The 24,084-nt window shown below is 32.1% G+C and overlaps 2 protein-coding genes across 4 annotated transcripts; one reads left to right on the top strand and one right to left on the bottom strand.

Annotated features, from left to right (window-relative positions):
• Window positions 1-3,695: 3,695 nt before the first annotated feature.
• LOC140973803 (calcium-dependent protein kinase 26-like) lies at window positions 3,696-7,414 on the top strand. The gene is made up of 5 exons (XM_073436869.1): window positions 3,696-3,933; window positions 4,408-5,236; window positions 5,335-5,631; window positions 6,239-6,646; window positions 7,013-7,414. Exons 2-5 carry the CDS (start codon window positions 4,654-4,656, stop codon window positions 7,219-7,221), a joined length of 1,497 nt encoding a protein of 498 aa, XP_073292970.1. The 5' UTR covers window positions 3,696-3,933; window positions 4,408-4,653; the 3' UTR covers window positions 7,222-7,414.
• A 5,213-nt stretch (window positions 7,415-12,627) lies between these two features.
• On the bottom strand, window positions 12,628-18,089 carry LOC140973802 (ABC transporter B family member 28-like). Of its 3 annotated transcripts, XM_073436867.1 has the most exons (17): window positions 18,046-18,089; window positions 17,652-18,006; window positions 16,925-17,112; window positions 16,719-16,742; window positions 16,279-16,380; window positions 15,961-16,051; window positions 15,582-15,682; window positions 15,420-15,470; window positions 15,203-15,331; window positions 15,059-15,121; window positions 14,716-14,995; window positions 14,111-14,259; window positions 13,925-14,014; window positions 13,665-13,799; window positions 13,531-13,587; window positions 13,166-13,222; window positions 12,628-13,059 (listed from the first exon to the last, which is right to left on the bottom strand). In XM_073436867.1, exons 1-17 carry the CDS (start codon window positions 18,052-18,054, stop codon window positions 12,823-12,825), a joined length of 2,118 nt encoding a protein of 705 aa, XP_073292968.1. In that variant the 5' UTR covers window positions 18,055-18,089; the 3' UTR covers window positions 12,628-12,822. The 3 variants fall into 3 exon arrangements, with proteins under 3 accessions (XP_073292968.1, XP_073292967.1, XP_073292969.1); XM_073436866.1 differs by having other exon boundaries at window positions 17,652-18,088; XM_073436868.1 differs by lacking the exons at window positions 16,925-17,112; window positions 18,046-18,089 and having other exon boundaries at window positions 17,652-17,763.
• Between the last annotated feature and the right edge of the window lie 5,995 nt (window positions 18,090-24,084).

The raw sequence follows: 24,084 nt of genomic DNA, 5'->3' as shown, positions 1-24,084 counted from the left end.
TGCTTTAGTTTTCCTTGTTCTTTTCCTACTGTTCTGTGAAATGGTGTTCATTTTTCGAAGGTTACATTCTAATTTGGGAGGAAATGAAGATTCTTAAGCTATGAGTTTTTTCTTTTGCTTTAGTTAGCTTGATACAATGAATACATTAAACTTCTTCTGGTGTTGATTTTGGATTCGTAATTCGTATATGCGGGTATGAGCACATTGAGCAGAAATTAAGTCCTCCCTCTTGAATAGATTGAATTTCAACTCGAAACAGAGAAACTCATGCAATTTATGTGATAATTAGAGGCTGTAGATGATAAAAGCTAAGATTTTGATAGAATTCTAGCTTGCAGGTCTATTTTCGAGTGATCAGTTAGTCACCAAACTAGAACTCGAGACCTTGGTGTGATCAAGATAAATTTAAATGAACTTTATCTGCATGTCATTTATTCACACACATGATACACGAAGTAGGCATCTATTTATGAATATGGTATATATTGTATGTCATTAAATATTGCATAGATGTATTTTATTTTTAATAATAATAAAAATATGAAAAAATATAAAGACAACGATCATATAATTTAGGTGATAGCATCTATTTTGACAGAAAAATGGTGAAAAAAGTTAACTAGAAGTTAGTGCTCTTGGGGTTTTCAATAAAATGTATAATATATTTGTGCCTATTGTGCTTGTTAAATTTGTTAAATTATTTAGTTCATCCCGATTACTTTCTTCCAGGGAATTAATATTGGTTCACATCCATTTGCCAAAATGGCAAACTCTGTGACTCTATCTTCTCTTGGCCTTCTTGCATATGGTATAGTTCCTAAAACGAGCGTTGCCCATCAGAGGCAGAAAACTTATGTTTCAGGATCATCCACCGAGTTTTTCTGAATTCGGGCTGTGAAGGATAACGAAGGGCCTTGAAGATTGATCGACATTATACGAAATATCCTTGAGGCATCAAGAAACTACTTCAGAAGTCCTTCAAGAAAGGCACTTTCGGAGGTCTATGTGGCGCACACCAGATCTCTATCATTTTGGGCTCTAGGTGTGAATGATGTATTTGCTGCGGTGTTGTGTGTTCTCATGACAGAATACGTAACGAGGTTCTGTTATATCCGGCCGAATGTCACTTTTCCCTATTGGCCTTTTGAACAATTTCAAGATGGGTTTCACTTATCGGTCTCTTCATCGATGCTTTCAAACTCGCGACTTGAGGCTTTATTTGGGCAACCGATGTGTGTGTTCGAGTGCAAGTTTATACATCTTGTGTTTAAATTTTCCAAAAGGTATATGATAGTGGAAACTCGTGATTCACTCGATGTGGAACATTTTTTGCTCTGCTTGATTTTTTATGTATCTGATTCGTGCAAGGAATGTATGAATCATTTATTCACTTAGTAGAATTGTATCGACGAACTTTCAAACGGAGGTATAGACTTAATGAGTTCGTTCAAAATTTTTCCGGATGAATTCCTTTGTTTTACATGGTACTACACTTCATGTTATAATAAATACGTATGGTATAATTGTCACATGATTTTCATTGTTCGGTAAGTAATTCTTACATAATTGAAATTATTATGCCATATATATATATATATATATATATATAAATGTAGTGTCATGTGTAGCGGAAGATCTCGTCTTGTATTTAAATCACAAGATATCCCTAATCAAAAATAGCTTCCCACTTTGTGTATCATGCATGAATATAAATGATATAGCACATAAGAATTATGATTCATTTTCAGTGTCGAACTGATAGTTTTGGGATATGAGTTGTGATGGTATGATATTCTTTTGTTTTGTTGTCGCTGCTTGAAATCAGTATCATGAAACTTTTCAGGTTTTTTTTGTAATTGTTGAGGCCATTTTGGTTCAAATATCATTTTAAGATTGTTGGTAGGTATTTTTTCATTTTGTATTAGGAAATCTCAAGATAGAAATAGGTGAACCAAATAGCTACGAGAAAATAGTTGAGACAAAAGTTTGACTATTTTTCCTTAAAACTATATTGCTTCGTCTCGGTGCTCACGATTGGGCAATTCGTTTCCTAAGATACAACGACTACGGCTTTAAAATAGTAGCACTACAAATCTTAAAGTCACACGATCTTGAAATGTTTAGAACGCTATTAAGATAGTATACAAAATTTCTAATTTCAAATTCTAAGCGTTAAGCTTAAAAATCCAATTCTAAGAGTTTAAATCTTGCAAAACTTGTATTTAAGCACAAATGTTTAAAAAAACTCAAAACTAGAAGATAACTCTCGAATTTAATTTCAAAGTTCGAATTTAAGCGTACTTAGAAAATCCAAACTCAAGATTTTATATCTTGAAAATTTGAACTTTAAGTGCTAATACTTAAAAATTCGCATATAGAACTAAATTAGAGAGAAATGATAAGAAGAGGAAAAGGTGCCTTGAATAAATAAAAATGAAGTCTTATTTATAGAAAGTGAAAAGTCTTCATGGAATGATGCATCACTTCATGAATTGAATAACATTTTATTGGCCAACCACATTAACATGAAATCACACGGCTAATAATTATTATTTTTAATTATATGTATATATATATATATATACACACACACGGCTAATAATTATTATTTTTAATTATATGTATATATATATATATATNATATATATATATATATATATGTGTGTGTGTATAATATTATAATAATATATATATAAATAATCTTTTTGATTCAATCTTTTCATTCGATAAAATTCGAACTTAATTAATTTTTCATTCACCCTAATTGGTAATCGAAAAATAAGTTTGTTCGTCGCGTAGCTCATTCGAATTATTTTATAGATTCTAAATAAGTACAAAACTCATTTTTCTAACAAGTTGAACCCAGAAAATCGGATCTTTCGAATAATAGGTCACCATTTTTTCATTAATAGAGTTTTCAAAAATCTCGACTCGACGCGACTACATACTATTGCGTTAGTTCGAAGGTTTACTCAATACATATCGAAGTATAGCGGTTACGGTTCTCATGTAATAAAAAAAAACAATTAACTTATTAACTAAATAACGTAAGTAAAACAATTTGGCAAAATCATTTCATGAAAAACAAAGTTCAAATGAAGAAATTTGAAGGACAACTTCATTTTATTATTAAAAACACCTTGTTACGACAAATATCTTCGACATAGGAATTTAGCAAATCACACGATGCTTGATTGTCTTAAACCAAAAATCTTATTTCGCACGAGGGTTGTGTGCTGATCGACGAGGTCGGTAAAATACCATTTCAAATTGCGTCACTTTGAATTGTATTGGTGAGCTAATCTTCGAAGACGTTATTTTGAATTAGCACATAGAATGCCCCACAGATACAAGACAAATTAAGGGAAAAAAGAATGGTNTAGAATGCCCCACAGATACAAGACAAATTAAGGGAAAAAAGAATGGGAAATTGGATTAACTCCCCAGCCGCCGTTTTTTTTTGTGTTCAGTCCCTGGGTACTTTTTTAGTACCACATTTTCACATGAAGTGTACCACATTTCCACATGAAGAGTACCACAATTTGTATGACATAGTACCACAATTTTGTGGGTAGGGAGTGAACCAAAATAAATGTTTTGGTTGGGGATTTTTCACCAACTTCCCCAAAAAAGAACCCTTAAATTATACTTTTTTCCAAAAATTCACAAGAATTGGAAATATATATTTTTTTTTTGAAAAAAGGATATAGAGATGGCGACCAGTAAAAACATCAAGCTCGAAACTCAAATACAACAGGATAATAAGTGGGATCTGTGTTTTTTTGTAAACTGAGGAGAGCAGAACTGAATCTCCTCACAGGTGTCTCTCTTCTTTCTTAGTGGGGAAGGAAGAAGGGAATCACAGCGCCAACTATTCTGCTTCTTCCTCTTTTGCTGACTTTTAACTATTTGCCTTTCCCTCTCTCTCTCAAGGTTAGATTTCTTAGTAATAGTCTCTGTTTCTCTATTTCCTCGTTGTATAATTCTGCAAAAGTTCGGTTCTTGGAAAATTTTCGGATCTGTTAATGCTTCTTTGAGTTCAAATTTTGATGAGCTTTTCTGAGTCATCTTTTTTCATGTGAAGGTTTGTGGGTGGTGGAAATTTTTTGTTTTTGTTTTTTCAAATTTCTTCTTTGTCGGTCCATTTGGGCGTTTGTCTCGTAGTGGGAATTCTGGGATGTTCCATGTTTGGGGTTTTCTGTACTTGATTTAGTTGATGTTGTGTGCTACAATGTTTTAAATGCTCCAAAAGTTTGGTTAATTGAGTAGTTTAGTTTGAGTTTTTATCTTTGCGATCTTAATAATTGAGGCGTAGCTTTTGTTTTCCTTGTTCTTTTACCCTGTCTTTCTGTGAAATTGTGTTCCTTTTTCGGTGGTTGAACGATCGTGCTCTTATGAAATTTTCAGATCCAGGTAATTTGGGAGCAAATGAAGATTCTCAGGCTTCGGGGTTTTCCTTTCGCTCTTTTAAGCTTGGTACGATGAATATATCAAACCTCTTGTGCAGAAGCTAAGTCATTTCACTTGACCATATTGAATTTCTGGTCGGGCCATAGAAAACTCGTGCAGTTTAGGTGATAATTAGAGGTTTCAGATATTTAAAGCTGTGATCTTGATAGGTGTTGTGTGATCGTTTTGAGGTTGAACTTTTGTATGGCTGTTGCCAGGAGCAAAACTGAATCATTGTTTAGTTCATGTAGTTGCTATCGAGTTGTGTGCTTGAAAGAAACTATTTTAGATGCCCACGAGACTGCGAATTTGAGTGATCAGTATAATCTCGGAGCACATTTGGGCTGGGGACAATTTGGCATCATACGGGAATGTATCGATAAGTTTAGTGGTGAGGTTCTAGCTTGCAAGTCTATTTCAAAAGATCGGTTAGTCACTCAAGAAGACGTACGAAGTATCAAACTCGAGATCGAAATTATGAGCACTTTATCAGGGCACCCTAACGTGGTTGACCTTAAAGCTGTTTACGAGGAGGAAGATTATGTGCATCTAGTGATGGAGCTTTGTGCTGGAGGTGAGCTTTTTCACAAGTTGGAGAAGCACGGAAGGTTTTCCGAGTCTGAGGCCAGGGTGCTTTTCCAACACTTGATGCAAGTGGTGATGTATTGTCATGATAAGGGTGTTGTTCATCGAGATTTGAAGCCAGAGAACATCCTCTTAGCAACAAAATCCTCTTCTTCACCTATAAAACTGGCCGATTTTGGCCTTGCAACCTACATCAAACCAGGTGGAGTGACGACTTACTTGGCTTCCCTGTTAAGTCTTGCTGATTATTATGTTGACAAATATTTCCGGATACTTTTGTTTTTCCTTTCTCGAGAACAGGACAGAAGTTACATGGTACGGTTGGTAGTCCATTCTATATAGCCCCAGAGGTTCTTGCCGGAGGATATGATCAGGCTGCTGATGTATGGAGTGCTGGTGTGATTTTATACATTCTTCTGAGTGGGATACCACCGTTTTGGGGGAAAACGAAGTCTAGGATCTTTGATGCTGTTCGGGCTGCAGACTTGAGATTTCAGTCGAATCCATGGGATTTCATTTCTGATTCGGCAAAGCAATTGATAATAGGAATGCTTTGTAGGGACACGTCGAATCGGCTTACTGCACAGCAGGTTCTAGGTATGTTTATGTATACTCTCTCTTTGATTGTTACTCTTCCCTCTCGTTTTTAATATCTCAAATATTTTAGTCCTTTTATGTAGTATTTCGTCCTTTTTGTGGAATACTAGAGATTATATTTAGATTTTTGGAGAAGCTAGTTGATCGAAATATGAGATCTGAAGTAATTAATGTAAATAGCCTTACTGCACACGTGCACACATGTTGCGTGTGTATAATATAATATATTTATATTACGTTTTTTATGATTAATATGTTTTTATTTAAAAATAATTAGTTTAATTATGATTTTTTAATTTTAGATAGATAAACGAATTAAAAATTTATTTATCGTAGGAGCTAGTTGAGAATTAGGATGGAAAAATTGGTGAAATATGCTGAAATTATTAATGAGTACATGGAAAGAGATCTTCATATCAAATGTAATATTGGGGTAAAATCGGAAAAAAAATCGGTATCCTATGTCATACAATAAGTAGTTATTCTAGTAGGCTCATTTGTTATAACTAGCGGTTGAAGTATGGATATGATTGTTGAAAGGATCAATCTTGTTCTCAACCTTATAACCATTTGTAAACTGTGTTCATTCTATGACGAATTTTTACAGATCATTCTTGGGTGAAAAATACGATGCCACTTTTCAGAGATCTGAGTAAAAGAAGTGAGCAACATTGTGGACTGGATTCTGAGAATGACCTTGTTTCCCCATATGCCATGACAAGATGTCAAGATATTAGTTTTGGAATTGGATTGCCCAACAGTTGTGAAATTATGTCACCAACATTCACATGCAAGTCGTCGTTTTCTTCATTCATGGTAGACCCGCCGACGTCTTTGTCGGAAACTTGTGGGTTTTCTTTCCGTAGTAGTGCCGGAACAAATGCCATGGAATTTTCTATGTCTGTCATTGCGCTGCCAAGTTTTGCTTTTTTCAAACAGAGTTTTGTGGTTAAACACGAGGGTGGTGATTTGGATACAGCGGAAAATTCATCAGGACTTCATTTAATTCCTCGAGGTAATTGTTTAGTCTCTTCACACTCCGAGTAGATTGCTCGACAACACATAAGGTTTGCTCTAATTACAACCTCCTAAGGTTGAATAATTACGACTTGCAGAGATTTTTTCTCACACACACTTAAAATTTGAGTAGCTATGCCTTATGATAATCTGGTGGACTCCCTACATTGATAATCCCCTCAAGGTTCAAACCTTAATACGGGTCTACAATCTATATGGTTAAACCAAGTGTTAGATGGTGTCGGTTTAGCATGCCCATAGACTTATTGGGGAGACAGAACCTTGTATTTGTGCTAGTTAACTTGATACTTTAGCAAATCTAGAGGAGTTTTCATTTACCCCAATCTCTTCTTACTACTTGCAGATGGAGACATGGACTTGAAACCAGTTGAGGTCAGAAAGAGTGCATCTGATGGGGCTCGAACATTAGGTCTCCACAGCAGAAGGAACCACACAATTAGCCTTGGTGAATTCGAGCAACTTGATGTCATGGTGACAGAGTCAGTTATTCGATGGGCGTCGTGCACTCATCTCCCCACAGCCAACTCACTTAGATCCTCACTCGTTTGTTAAAAAGATTGAACCAACTAGGTTTCAGGTAAGCACTAGGGGTAGTCGAGCCACGATAGTGCGAGTAATGTTTCCTTTGCTGATGAAAGGTTTCCGTGGTTAAAGAAAATTCTTGTTACCGAGTAACTGCCGCATGGACAGAGCTAGTTCACTGTAATTTTCTACATGGTGTCAAAAACTCTTGCTTGATCTTCAATGGAGTTGGTTATTTTATCTCCATTAAATAGTGCAAATGGTTGAAGTTGGCGCAAGTAAATGATCTCCCACTTGCATGGTCCTCCCCATTATTCATTCCACCGAACACAATAAACCTACTAATCAAGGATGGATTCATACATATCTAAGAGGACAATTTATATATTTTTTTCAGTAAAAAATATGTAACCATGAATTAGAGTAGGTCGACGGTCTCATGAATCTATATCCGTGAGACGGGTTGATTCCATCTTTATCTAGAATGAAAAAGTAATTTTTTTTGTTATAAAAAATTAAACTTTTTCATAGATAGGATTAGATATATTTTTTCATAAAATTGACTATTGAGACAAGCTCATAATAATTTTTTGCATAATAATTACATACGAAATTTCGATTTTTGTTTTTTTTAAAAAGAAGATATACGATCTTTATATAAACAAAACAAATACTATTGATCTTGAAACTTGAGCTACTTCTGTTTTAATGTTATTCGGACATAAATCAAATATCAGCTCGAACTCGTCCTCGACTCGTTTAATTTTATTATATAGTGTCATTTCTCCCTTTCTTTATGGACAGTGAACTAAAAATCGTGGTTTGAACTGAATCTAAATGTCTAACTAGTGAAAGGAGTTTGTTAGCCGCAATAATTGATTCTTTTGACATTAGGAGCATTAGAGTGGTGCTTGAAATGGATTGTGATGGGTAGCCACTAATATGTGCGCAATATATAAACCACATAAATATTGTATTTTGATACCAGAAAGCTCTTGGTGATTTTTGGTCTGAAATGTCTAAATTTTGTGCACTCCATTATGAGGAGAAGTCCATTAAAGAAGCACAATGAATTGTATAATCTCCAAGTTGGAAGTTTAGGGTCAGAAATCTCTTTATTGTCACCTGAAAACTGAGCAGTTTCTTGCCCATTTTAAGTGTACGAAAGTTTTCTCCATTTTCTTGTTTTTTATGGGTATGTTTGGATTTCAAATAGAGAACAGCTGCTGTGAGAGTTCAAAGTGAAAGAAATCTGGACTTTATGAAGATCTTCATAGGAAATGTGAATTTTATTTCTTAAAAATACATTAAAATCGTCCATTGAAACTAAATTAATGAATTTGTGCTTGCATCATTTATATTTTAAATTATCGAACTTAAGCGCATTTGAATGTATTTTGATACATAAATATATTCAATATTAAATAAGCTAAAAAATGGAACTCAAATTTGAACTTTTAATCAAGTTGAATTTGAGCTTAAATTGCTTCATTAGAAATTCAAGATGGCTAAAAAACGTCTTAGTCAAATATAAAAGAATAGGTAATATTAATCCGTTCCATTTATTTGCCAAAAACCCGTTGCCATGTTTTTTTTTTTTGTTGTTTTCCAAAAACCATTTCTTTAATCTATACATCTATACATATTATAAAAGTGTGAATCAATGTCAAAGTTTTTCTTTTGTGTATTGTCAACTTTGTCCTTAGTTTGTACATATAAGAGAAATTTAGTGAGGGTGTTTTTGTCAAATTAGTTATTATGATAAGTACAAAATTGTCAAACTACATTTATGTTAGATAATGATCAAGTTGTCAAAAAAGATGAAACTTTAAAATTCTTTGATTTTTATTTTCTTGTAGATGAATTGAACAAACTTTTTTATAAAAAAATATTAATTTGAAAAGATTGAAAGAAATACCAAAATACATTGGTTTTATTTGCTTATAGAAGAAGTGAAAAAGAATTTTTTCACAAAAAACTTAATTTGTAGATTTTTTACAAAAAATTAATTTGTAGAAGATTAAAATAACAAAATTATTTTGTTTTATTTGCTTGTAAATAAAGTGAAAATATATTTTTCACAAAAACTTAATTTGTATAATGATATGATGTTAAATATCTTTTATTTTACGTTCATTAAGATTAATTATTTTAAAATGAATAATTAAACTAATGAAGCCAAATAATTAAACTAATTTTCTTTTTGTTTTACCAAGGTCGGTGACATGAAGAAGGTTCAATATTTAATTACATTTACAAAATAATATAAGAATTATCATATATAAATATAGATAATTCTCATAAATATTTCATTGATATTTATTTTATCTATATTTCTTTATCAAAAGAAAGTCAACTAATATATTTTGCAAAGCCTTGGTTTACTATGAAAATTTAACGATATAAGATTGAATAATATATTTGTATTAATTTTAACTATCTTTTCCTCTTTTTAAAAGATAGAAACTATAACAATTATTTTATGAGAGATTTTTGCAATTAACTAATGATTATTTTTATAAGAGATATATATTAACAAATCAGTTATAGTTTTTGTAACATTAAAAAATATATCTTTGAATGTAATTTTTAAAATTATGATAAATAAACTTTTATAAAAATTATTAATTATAAAAGTGTGAATCAAGGTCAAAGTTTTTCTATTGTGTATTGTTAACTTTGTCCTTAGTTTGTACATATAAAAAATTCATGGGTTTTATTTGTTTATAGATGAAGTGAAAATAGAAAATTAGTTTGTACAATATAGAAATACCAAAATTCTTTTGTTTTATTTGGTTGTAAATGTAGTGAATTTTTTCCACAAAAAAACATAATTTATGTAAGAAAATATATTAAATATCCTTTATTTTGCATTAATTGAGAATAATTAAGTTAAAACTACGAATTAAAATAATGAAGCCAAATAATTAAATCATGTGGGTTGATGTTATGAAGAAGGTTTGACAGTTATTTACATTTTACAAAAATGATACGAAGCATTATTGGATATAGAATAAAGATGACCTTATAAATATTTCGTGAGTATTGATTCTATCTATATTTCTTTATTAAAAAAATCCAACTAATATTTTTCAAAACCTTAGTTTATTATTAAAATTTAACAATTTATGATTGAATACATATAGTTTTACCAATTTTAACTATTTTTCGTCTTTGTAAAGATCAGAAACTAGAACAATTACTTATTTGATGATCTTGCAATTGACGAAGATGTATTTTAATAAAAGATGGATATAAATAAATCAGTTATAGCTTTATGTAATATGAAATGACATATCTTTAAAGGTAAATTTTTAAAATTATTATGAATAAATCTTTACAAAAATTATTCATTATTGCTCAATATTTCTCCTTATGATTGATAATAAGAAAAGTCAAAATTATTTTTTTATTTGTTTGTAGATGAAGTGAACATATATTTTTCACATAATATTAAATTGATTATAATTTGTTTTATTTCATAAATCTATAATTTTTTGAATGAGTTTATATATGTAAGAAGTTTCTCAAGAAAAAAATTAATATATACTAATTTAATACTTCTTATAATATAGTATAAATATAAAAAAAATATCTTATCTTAATTTTTAATTTTTGTATTTAAATAACGTATTGCATAAATATGTTATATCATTAAGAGTTGAACAATTTTTGATAAATATAATATTAATTAATCATATTTTGTCAGTTGTCTAGAAGATAGAATAACCAAAATTCATTGGTTTTATTTGCTTGTAAATTAAGTTAAAATATTTTTTTATAAAAAAAAACATAATTTGTAGAAGACTGAAATAACAAAATTATTTGGTTTTATTTGCTTGTAGATGAAACAAAATTTTTTTCTACAAAACACTTAATTTGTGTGGAGATTTGTAAAGGCATCAAATAGATCGAAGAATATACATTTCTTCTCATAATAGACAAAACGATTTAAATAATGTATAATTGAAGAAATTCAAAATATAAGAAAAAATTTCAACAAAGAAAACATTGAATGCAAAAAGATATCAGTAGAATCCGAACAACAAGAAATTAAAAAGAAAAAAGACGATCATTAATTGTCTCAATTGTAATGATATTGAAATATAACTAATAGAAGACGATAACAACACAAGAATAAATATTGAGGATAATGAAAGTATTGCAGGAAAAGATTTTCAGCATCAAAATTATTATAAAAAAAGTCATCCAACAAAATAATCAAAAAATACAGATATGAAAATGCAAATGATCGATGTCGCCAGTACCATAAGATTTGCTAATGAAGATGACGAGAATATTGTTTTTTCACAGAGAAGAAAAAGCTGATGAAAAAAAATCGTGAAAGCAATATAAATTGAAAATATAAAAGAAGAAAACATTTGGCTTAATAATTTAATTTAAGGTTTAGAATATATTATCTATATTATATTTTTATTTTTCATAAATCAGTAACACATGGTAAAATAAGTGGTCAATGTTATGTATTATACTTTTTTCTTCTCTCAAATTTAATTTTAATAACTATTGTGAAATCAATTTTATATTATATTTTCTCCAATGTTTAATTTATATAAAATTATAATATCTATTACTAATATGTTTTTCAAAAATTATTAATTTATTTAGATTGCGCTTGATAAATTGATTTCAAATTCATGGATTATAATTATAATTTTATTGTTAACAATGAAATAATATATCAAAATCTTGAACATACACATGGCTTATTTACATAATATTATTTATATAAAGTAGAATGAATTTCAATGACATCATTATTGGGTGAACTTGAAATATATCATAATTAACATGAAATACTACTATATAAACATGAAATGAGTGGATTTGAAGTTTACGATGTTACTTCTCTAAATAACAAGAATACATTTGAATGTATTGAAATTCATGGATTTGAAATCATTCCATTCAAGAATAACATTAGATTTATAACAAATAAAATTTTTAAACAAATATCTTTTGCACTCATTTTATAATATATGTAGTACAAATTATATTACATTACAACCAACATATCGTACTGCGATATTTACAACAATTATATCATGAAATTTTGTTTTATCTAATGAGATTTTATATTTAATTTATCACGAGATTTTGATAAATAAAATTTTTGTATTGATTTTTTTCTATTGTAAGAATTATTATACAAATTCGATGGTACATGTAGTATTACTCATTTTATAATGACTAAAATAGCATGAAAATCATTAATATATAATTTTTTGTAAATTAATCTCTTCTGATCCCATTTCTTTAACAACAATTATTGATAATAGAAATGTATTTTCACGTGCGTCGCACGTATCTTTACCTAGTTTAAAAAAAGTCTCCTCACTAATTCATACGTATTTGATTTGACAACACAAAAATGAAATCATAATTAATCATGGTTGAAGCATTACATACGATTCCTAACCATTCAACCCATAATGCTAAAAATACAACTTTCACAATATTAACATGACAAACAAATCTTGCCACAATGCCATCAAGCAAGAGTATACTCATTAAAAGCTAAAAATATAATCCCCATATGTAATATTCGAGGCAAAAAAAAAAGTCAGCACAAAATTTTAATAAAATACAGCATAGAATAATGAATAATGATCACTCAAATGCAAGTCTTTGAGTGCCAACCAAAGAAGCATACTGACCATTCTTTTCTAACAACTCAAGGTGTGTCCCTAGTTCAGAAATCTTCCCATCCGAACACACAGCAATTTGATCGGCACTCTGAACCGTGCTCAATCTGTGGGCGATTACCAATGTTGTTCGTCCCTTCATTAGGACATTCAAGGCATCCTGAACGAGGCGTTCACTAACAGTGTCTAAGGCACTCGTTGCCTGCAGCAAAATCGAAAAATGTACAAATAGGGTGCCGTATAATCTGTTTTTCAAAGACCAACTTAGAAGAAGGATACAAGAAAATTTTGGTCACAGATACGTATACCTCATCAAGGATCAAGATTGGAGCATTCTTCAGAAGGGCCCTTGCAATCGCAATCCTCTGGAACATAAAAGTGGGATTAATGCTATAAATGTTTCCAAAGTGAGTGGATGTTAAGTGTGCACAGTAAGCCTGATGATCCCTGCTCGATTAGTATTCACCAGGGCAAAAGTTTTTGTTCATAGTGAGCTTGTTTATTAGTGTTCAAGCTGCAAGACCTCAACCTCAAGTTCGAAAAATCTTACATAAGCTTGAATTTGAGCTCGAAATGGAAACTTATAGAACCTAGGCTCTAGCTCGATCCATTCACAGCATTGGCATAACAAGTGACAGTGTGTGCTAGAAAGAGAATGAATCAACAGTTATACCTGTCTTTGTCCTCCACTTAACAAACCCCCACGCTCCCCGACTAGTGTGTCGTAACCCTTCAGTAAAACGAAGGATCAAGAAAAAACCAAGAAATATAAATATTTACCAATGCGAGGTAACAGATGTGGCTCACCTGTGGCAATGAGATTATAAAATCGTGAACGTTTGCTGCCTTGGCAGCCTTTATCACATCCTCCTTGGAAACATATTCGTCTGGGAGACCATAAGCTATGTTTTCTCCAACAGACACAGAGAATAGAACAGGTTCCTACAGCCAGTTATAAATTATTTTTAAAATTCAAACTAAATCAGATGCAACCATAAAATTTCAGCCACCTGACCAAAATCAGATGAAACTTAGAAAATTTAACTAGAAAAGATCTGGAGAGATACTTGATTCACTATGGAAACGACACGAGCCCATTCACTTTTATCAAACGATCGCAAATCCTCCCCAGCAACAGTTATGCGGCCACTGCTTGGCTGAATAATCAGAGCTCATTCTCCAGTTATTTATGCATATTTTCATATATAAAGTGGTATTTTAATATAGTTTATATTTTATACAGTGGATCTAACCTCGTAAAAGCGAGATAAGAGCTGAACGACTGTACTTTTGCCTGCACCACTGGGGCCGACTAAAGCAGTCACTGTGCCACATTTTAACTTAAGATTGAGCCCTTTAAGTATTTCCACGTCCGGCCTTAGAGGGTAAGAGAAATGAAGTTCTAAAAAATGAAACAAAATTTTTTGAGAGTCGAACGAGTTTGAATTTTACCAGAATAAAAGTATGCTCATGTACAAACATGCAGTTATGGGTCTTAAGGAAATTTCTTGTTATTGAAAGATATTTGAGGCGTGATAAGGTGCAAATAGGGATGCGCAGAAGAATTGAGTCAGCTCGCGAGTTCTCTAAACAAGATCAGCTATTATTTGATTTGTATTTGAAATCACAGAATTAGAATTAAACAAATCGAGCTTGAGTTCAAACTCTAACAAGTTAAGTTGAACTCGAGCTAAGAGCAGTTCTTTTTCTGATCTTCAAACTGAGCTTTGATCAAGATAAAAATGATTCAAGTTTGTGCATGAATATAAAAAAAAGAGTGTTCAGCTCGATTCAGTTCATTTCAACTGCAGGTGTGAATGTAGCATGAAAAACATATTGATGATACACAAATGCTTACCTTCAAGGCAGATATCACCGGAGAATGCTAGACTACGCACATTGCTAGCAGATTTTAAGGAAGACATATACCCAATGCTCCTGTTTTGTGTCATCCCACTAGAACCATTGAGCAAAAGAGTTTCAAGATTCGATTCATGCACTTTCCTTCTCTTCAAGTCTTTTTCTAAAGCATAAGCTAGAGCTTCATCAATTTGGGCACCAGATAAAACAGAGTTTATTCTTTCTGTAGCAGCAAAAGCTCCACGAAGATCTCCATAGGTGTTTACCACCCCTTGAACCTAGACGACATTATTGATTATCAAGTAATCCGATGTCTGGAAAAAAAAGGTGAGCATACTCACAGCAAATGTTAACGTAAAAGTGTATCCAATAAAAGAAACCATGGTTCCCACAGCTAGTTCACCCTACAAGAAACACATCAAACTTATTAGTGTAATAACGAACAGGATGCGGCTCAGATTGACAAGAAAGGATTAAATTCTTACAGATTTTACTTTGCTTCCTCCAAGACAATACAAGGCCATTAAAGAGACATAAACAGCAACCCTGGTTAGAGATTCGTTGACAGACTTAAATAACCCTAGAGTTATACCACTACTCTCGTAATCAAGAACCTGTAGAATTCAACACATAGAACCTCAGTGCACCTGAGACTCGATATTTTTTAGCAGCATTCATAAAAATAATTTGAACAGATCCTACCTGCCGTCCAAAAATTGACATTTGATGTTTTTCTCCCCCAAATGATCTTACCTGAAGTACGAACATCGTTATTCATATCACATAACTATGTTGTAGGCGCTACTAAGGGAAGAAATCAAAATAAAAACACGTCTCTAGTATTCAAAGGTATCAAGAGCGTACTGTACGTATGGCAGCAAATGTCTCGTTAACACAGTCAGCTATAGAGGCTTGGACTGATCCATGAGCTTTAAATACACTTACAGTCGTTCGCTTATACACAGCTAGAAATGTCGAATCTATTAGTGAAGTGCCCAAAAAGGATATGCAAAAGAATAGAAATATGAAGACATAATTTAATTCCAAGCTCTATCAATGAATACGATCAATCATTATTAATGAATATGATCAATCATTTACAGAATAGAGGTATGAACAAAGTGTCACTTTGTTCATTTTATTGGCAAGAAACTTGAAGTCCACCTAAAATTCTACATCTTTCCAAGCCGATATAGGTAACCATCTAATCAAAGAAAGAACCCCATTTCAGGGAAACACTCACCAACTAATAAAGAAACTGAGACCATGAGTAGGCCCAAAACTGGAGCAAGCTGAGGAGAGAGAGAGAAAAGTATGCACATAGTCCCAAGGAGCTGGAAAAAGGCAATGGAAACATTTTCAAGGCTTAGTCAAAACTCCAAATAAAAAAGTTAAGATAAGTAAAATTTACGGCTGTTTGTTATAATGTATTTGTAGTTTGGAAATATAATTAGAGAAGTCAAGAATACTTATACCAACTCCGTCAACCAATCAAACAAAGGTAAGAGGTTTTATTTATTTTAACATAAATACCAAGTTCGACTGAGGTATAGTAGCTTGCCTCGGAAAGTGCCCTGAAACCTCGATCTCTTGATATATTTTCACTAACAATGTCATTGAGAGAACCCAAATCAGATGTCAACAGAGCAGTTAGTTCTCCGACCTAAAAGGAGTGCACCAGAGTCAGCTACCGAAACAAGTGGATGGCAGTGGAAATGAAGTAAAATATGTTAAGTGGAGAAAAGTTGAAAACATGCAAAAGATAAAGATGAAGATATTTGAAAGTTAAGTAGTGAGCAGTGAATATCAAATATTAATTACCAAAACCACCATATTAAAGACAATAATTTTCAACATAAGATTGTAAATATATACCAGGAATCCAGTTCCCTGATATGTTGTGATTTTTTAAAAACTTATTTTGTATAAGATCATTTGAATCACCAATTGAATAACTGAATGTATTAAAATATATGACATTGAAGAATCATGCATGTGTACCTTGTACCTGTCGAAAAACTCCATCTGCGAGTACAAATTAAAGCATTAATGAGAAATTATATAAGATACATTATTTCATTTTTTTTAATTAAATACTTGAGAAAAACACTCTTCATTTAAGGAAATGCAAATGGTAGAATCTTTTTTCAGCAAGCTAATATGAACACATGTGAGAGTTATCACAATAACAAAGGATTACGATTTACCTTCTGGATCAACACCCTTTGAAATATTTGAGCTCTTAAGCTGGTCAAAACCTTCTCCCATATTGCACTCATGTTTATCACAAATATGACCGTACAAATCGGCTCAAATATGTATAGGATTCCTACTCTACTCAGCACTTTCCAGATAGACTCCTGTCTTGCCCCTATCAGTACTTCGAAGAATCTCCCTAAAATAACATCCCATTCAACGTGCACAACATTTGTAACTTTCAATTTTGAATACCAATCTATAGTACTCTAATCCATGCGTTGCCTTTTAATCATAACAAAAAATGCAACAAAATAATCAGAGGAAACTAACAAAATAGTATTTTAAGTCTTTCCATATAAGCTTCACACTAACTTGTGTGTTCTATTGATTTCTATCTTCTAATGATATAGAAAGCAATTATTTGAATAAAGAGCCAATATCATAAAATGCCAATAGAAGTGCCAGGAAAATGAGTAAGCCACAAGAGAATCAAGATCCTCAATATAACCGAAAACAAAAAAATGTGCCGAATAATTCATATGATTTCTATGAAATCTCTTAACTAAACAATCATGTGTACTAAATACCATATTTCAAGAGTCCCTTATGGATGAACAATCAAGCGATGCAGTGCCTTCTCATGCTTGCACCTCTAGCTACTATCCACGAATAATAAAGAAAAGAATCGTCATTAATTTTAAATTACTTATCCGAATCCTAAACATTCCATTATACCTGACAAAACAGGCATAGCAAGCATGCAAATAGAGCCACCCAAAAGAGTAACAACAGAAGCCAAGACTCTCCATTTATGCCGCAGAACAAGGTTCAACAGAATCCCCCAACTTATCACATAAATGGGACGGACCTCCACAACCTCGGATTCCTCGATTCTTGGTTCATTTTCTGGCACGATTGCGTCAAATGCGCCCGAAACATAGGCGTGGCCGGTGATTCTTGACGGCAGCTTTCTTGACCTCTGACCATATTTTGACCAAGAAATCGAAGTGGGTGGTGAGGAAATTCTCCTAGGTTTGAGATTCTCAGTGAGATTAAGGTTGATCCTAGATGGTTTCTGGGTGAGGAAGTGCTTTGGGGTGGAGTAGTTGGGGGGAGGAGCCAAGGGAGCAGCTGCCATTTTTGGTTGGTGCTGTGTTCCATGTATCTAACGGTAATTCTATTTATAATTGTATTTTAAAACATCTTTTTTTTTTTAACAACAAAACAGCTTAATTTCCACGTGAAATATAGAACTCATTTTTATACTTCAAATTTAGTATAAAAATCCATTTTTTAAATATATTTTCTAATTTTATTTAATCAAGTTTCCATTTGTGTATTCATAATATATTACATATTATTTTTACATTTACGGATAACTAAAGCAGTTTATTTCTTCTGCAAGAAATTTTCAATTATTCATTCCCAAGTTAACATTTTAATTCATGACTTCTGTCCGAATATATTATTTTCTTGCTCATTTCCATGTTTTTTAAAAACAAACAAACCATAACAATTCCAGTAGACTTAAAACAAAATCGAAGTTCCACATATTTGTCATAAAATAAAAGACAATAATCAATATACAAAAAAGTCATGCTCTGAACAAAGCAATTCAAAACCAAAATATGAGCAACTTCATTCGCTCAACGTGTAAACGCTGTGTTAGCAAGTGGAGGGCCCACATAAAATAAAATATTCATCTCACATCGATTTGTTTACAAAATTGCAGACGGGAATTAGTTATAAATAGAGTTCAATTCCTTCAGCTATTGTATCTCAAAATCAAAAGCTATTCAGCTTTGATAAAAAGATAGTGCATAGAAAAAAGAGTATATTTTTTTCTTGAGTGTGGGAATTCTCTTGTGTGAGTTAGAGAAATTATTTTCTTGGTATGTTCGGGTTGGCAGTGTGAGAAATATTGAGTGTATTGGTGTATACACTTGTTGTAATATTTCTTCCAGTTATAAAAGTTGCAGTGCTCTGTGGACGTAGCCTATATTGGGTGAACCACGTAAATCTTTGTGTTCTTGTTGGTTATTTTATTTCGCATTTTTGGGTACAATATTATCATCGTGGCATCGCTTCGGTGTAATTCTCCAACACGCTGAACATGAAAACTTGAAAAAACTCGATCCAAGAAGGTAAATAAAGGATTATATAGCTTCATCATCAGCATAATGAAGCCAGAGAGTCTGTTTCGAAGATTATATATTGTCATTGCTGTTAAGAAGCTAACAAGAAGCTTTCTCTTGTCGCCAAAAGTCTGCGACATGAACTGAAAATATTTCATTCAAGCACAAAGACTGAGTTTAAAAAAAAATTATTTAATTATATCATAATTTACTTATAAGTTTCGTTGGGCATAAATTTCAATTAATGATAATTCATTGACAAAATATTATTTACAAAAGATCTAATAGATGACATAATACAATCATTTCCGGTTAAGTTAAAGATCGGTCTCTTAAAACCTCACAATTTCGCACCATCGTCATGTATGAAATCTTTAATATTTCAACGTCACAAATATGTAATGTAAGATTGTTTGTTTTTCACACATATTCAAAAATAATTGGAAAAACATATTTTGAAAACAAATTTTCATTTTTATCACTCCTTATTCATTTAAAAATAGTTATCATATTTTTCAAAACTTAATTAATAAGGTTATATTAGTAAAAAAAACAAGAGAAATTACTAATAAATGTAAAAATCGAGTTATATATTTTAAATAACAAAAAATTTAAATGAAATCTGTTGAAAAATTATTAAAAATGTGAAAAATATTTGTGTTGAAAATGTGAATGTTGAATGTTGAAAATTAGGTAAAATTAGGTGTTGAATATTGAAAGTTAGTGTGTGATGATGTAGGTAATGATGTATTTTATTCTTGGATTATTTGTAAAAATTTTCTATAAATAGATCTCTCATTTGTGAAGAAAAACACAATTGAGTTGAGAGAAAAATATTATAAAGTGTGTAGTATGATAATTTTAAGAGTTTGAGATTTTTACTTTTTACCGTAAATTTTTACTTTTTCACAACGCGTTATCAGCACGAAGCTCTAAAAGTCCTCCATATTTTTCCAAGCTCCGAACAGAAGAAAAAGGTAACAAAAGTAATAATATTTATTTTACTGTTATTTATTTATTGTTTATATATTTAATATATAATATAATGTTATTATTAGAAATAATAAAAATAATTTTTTCAAAAACTTGTTATAAATCCTGGGAGGATGTTAAGACGACATCCCACACTCCCGGTAAGGGATACGACAAGTATAAAAGCCTATAAGGTTTTTAAACAAAATAACTTATGACACCTAATTATAATAATGTGATATGATATACATAATTATTTAAATATGACTAATATCATATACACCATATTATTACCATAAAATTATACAAATACATACATTTATTTTCTTATACACCAACGGTAATAAACGGTAACAAAACGGCTAGTTTTTGCTCTATAAATACAATCTCACAAATACATTCAATCACTCCAACTTTCTCTTCTTCTCTAAAAATTATTCTTCATCAAATTTTCGAAGAAAAAAAGAAGATGGCTTTCACGAGGTTATTTTTAATTATTTTGGTTATCATACTCACCAGTCTTGTATTTATCGGAGAATATCCTCCTCGTGTGTTTTCTTTATTTTTACGAATACTTGTACTTGTTGTTTATCCATTACTTTGTATTGCAATATTCATTAACTAATAAAATGCATCGTAATTTTTAGTACCACCATGGCAAACTTGGCAAAGCTCGAATTCATCGCTCTTGATATTACTGGGAAAAACTATATGCCATGGACTCTTGATGTAGAAATGCATCTTGAGTCATTGGGTCTAAGCGAGACCATTAAAGAAAATGGTATATCTTCATCACAAGAAAAAGCAAAAGCTATAATATTTTTACGACGACACCTTGATGAAGGTTTAAAATGTGAATATCTCATCGAAAAAGATCCCATGGCTCTGTGGAAAGGATTAAAAGAGAGATTTGAACATATAAGGGAAGTTATACTTCCGACCGCCCGTGATGAATGGAATATGTTAAGATTCCAAGACTTTAAAAAAGTCAGTGATTACAATTCAGCGATGTATAGAATAATCTCGCAGTTAAAATTTTGTGGACATGAGGTTACAGAATCGGAAATGCTTGAAAAAACATTTTCCACGTTTCACGCATCAAATATAACACTACAGCAACAATATAGAGTGCGTGGATTTGCGAGATATTCTGAACTCATCGCCTGTCTTCTTGTGGCGGAAAAGAACAACGAGCTATTAATGAGAAATCATCAGTCCCGACCCACTGGATCAACAGCATTTCCAGAAGTAAATGCTGTAAGCAAAAATGAATTTAAACCTGGAAACCAAAATCAAAGTTACAGACAAGATTTTGGTCGAGGACAAAATCGAGGTCGTGGTCGTGGTCGTGGACGTGGACGTGGACGTGGAAGTGGTCGTGGTCGTGGACGCGGCCGTGGTTTTGAAAATAATCGAGATAGTTATTTCTATAACTCATCTCAAAAGAACGTCCCAAACCACCCACCGAAAAGGCATCAAGAGAATATGAGTGTTAATGAGAATCACTCAAAAAGATTTGAAAGTTCTTGTTTCAGATGTGGTACTCCAGGACATTGGTCCCGTATTTGTCGAGCCCCTGAGCACCTTTGTAAACTTTATAAAGAATCAATAAAGGGGAAAGAAAAGGAGACCAACTTTACTGAACACAGTGAACCTTTGAGTGGTTCAACTCATTTTGATGCTGGAGATTTTCTGATTGATTTCTCAGATAATGATCAATTTGATGGTGGAATAAATATGTAAAATATTTTATTTTTTATGTATTCGTATGATAATGTTTTATAGTGTGTTATATTGTATTGTATTTTATTGTCAATAATTTTATTTCATTGCATATTTTTTTGAAGTTCAAATATGGAAAATGCTACGAACCAAGCTGAAGTTTGCATACCTGATAGTGGTACAACGCACACTATCCTCCGAGATAAAAGATATTTCTTGGAACTAAAACCAACAAAAACAACGGTGAATACAATATCAGGTCCTGTAGACTTGATTAAAGGATGTGGTAAAGCACAATTTTTGTTACCTAATGGTACAAAATTTTTGATCAATGATGCTTTATATTCACCACAATCGAAAAGAAATTTGTTGAGTTTTAATGATATATATTCCCATGGGTATGATACTCAAACAATGAATGAAGGGAATGAGAAATATATGTGTCTTACCACATATAAATCAGGAAAGAAATATGTGATTGAAAAACTACCAATGCTCCCTACTGGATTGCATTATACACATATACGTCCCATTGAATCAAACATGGTAATTGATAATTCTTCAATATTAACCAATTGGCATGATCGATTAGGACATCCTGGTTCAACAATGATGCGAAGAATTATAGAAAATACACATGGTCATCCATTGAAAGACCAGAAGATCTTTCAGAATAATAAGTTTCAATGTAAAGCATGTTCTCTTGGAAAACTTATTATAAGACCATCACCAGCCAAAATCCAAACTGAATCACCAATGTTTCTTGAACGTATTCAGGGTGATATTTGTGGACCAATCCATCCACCATGTGGACCATTCAGATACTTTATGGTATTGATTGATGCCTCCAGCAGATGGTCACATGTATGTTTATTGTCAACTCGAAATGTTGCATTTGCAAGATTACTTGCTCAAATAATAAAATTGAGGAATCAATTTCCCGATTATACAATCAAGAAAATTAGACTTGATAATGCTGGTGAATTTACTTCCCAGACTTTCAATGATTATTGTATGTCTATGGGAATCATTGTTGAGCATCCTGTTGCTCATGTACATACTCAAAATGGATTGGCTGAATCATTGATTAAACGTCTGCAAATGATTGCTAGACCAATGATTATGAAAACAAAGCTCCCTATTTCTATATGGGGACATGCAATTTTACATGCTGCTTCATTAATTCGCATCAGACCAAGTGCATATCATAAATACTCCCCATTGCAGCTTGCATTTGGTAAAGAACCAGACATTTCTCATCTGAGAATTTTTGGATGTATGGTGTATGTGCCTATTGCACCACCTCAACGAAAGAAAATGGGACCTCAAAGAAAGATTGGAATTTATATTGGTTATGATAGTCCATCGATCATTCGATATCTTGAACCACAGACAGGCGACGTGTTCACAGCACGTTTTGCTGATTGTCATTTTAATGAGGAAATCTTCCCAATGTTAGGGGGAGAACAGAAACATACCGAAAAAGAAATTACATGGTATGTATCATCATTGTTACATCTGGATCCAAGAACAAAACAATGTGAAAAAGATGTACAGCAAATTGTGCACTTGCAAAGAATAGCAAATCAAATACCAGATGCATTTGCAGACACAAAAGGGGTAACTAAATCATATATACATGCTGCAAATGCCCCTGCTCGAATTGAAATTCCGAAGAAACAAATTGAAGATAGTCATGATGTCATTAAACGCCTGAAGCGTGGAAGGCCAGTTGGTTCCAAGGATAAAAATCCTCGAAAAAGAAAATTCATAGAGAAACACAATGATCACAAAATAGAGAATGATGTTCCTGAAGAAACACATAATGATCACAAAATAGAGAATGATGTTCCTGAAGAAACACATGATGATGAAAATGTTTTGTCAGAACCACAAACTGACGAGAATCATGAAATCTCTATCAATTATATTAATACTGGAAAAATATGGAACCGAAAAGATATAGAAGAAATTGATGATATATTTTCTTATAATGTGGCAATCGACATCATAAATGATAATGAAGATCATGAACCAAAATCTTTTGGTGAATGTAAAAATCGGCAGGATTGGATAAAATGGAAAGATGCCATCCAGGTTGAATTGGATTCGCTAAATAAACGTAATGTTTTTGGACCTATAGTCCTTACACCTGAAGGTGTAAAACCTGTTGGATACAAATGGGTTTTTATTCGAAAGCGAAATGAGAAAAATGAAATAGTAAGATATAAAGCTCGACTTGTTGCACAAGGTTTTTCTCAAAGGCCTGGAATTGATTATGAAGAAACGTATTCTCCTGTGATGGATGCAATTACGTTTCGGTATTTGATTAGCTTGGC

The sequence above is a fragment of the Primulina huaijiensis genome, chromosome 3 (genome assembly GCF_012295235.1).
Source record: "Primulina huaijiensis isolate GDHJ02 chromosome 3, ASM1229523v2, whole genome shotgun sequence".
Lineage (NCBI taxonomy): Eukaryota > Viridiplantae > Streptophyta > Magnoliopsida > Lamiales > Gesneriaceae > Primulina > Primulina huaijiensis.
Note: the sequence above shows the minus strand (reverse complement) of the source record. Positions and strands in the feature narration are given on the sequence as shown.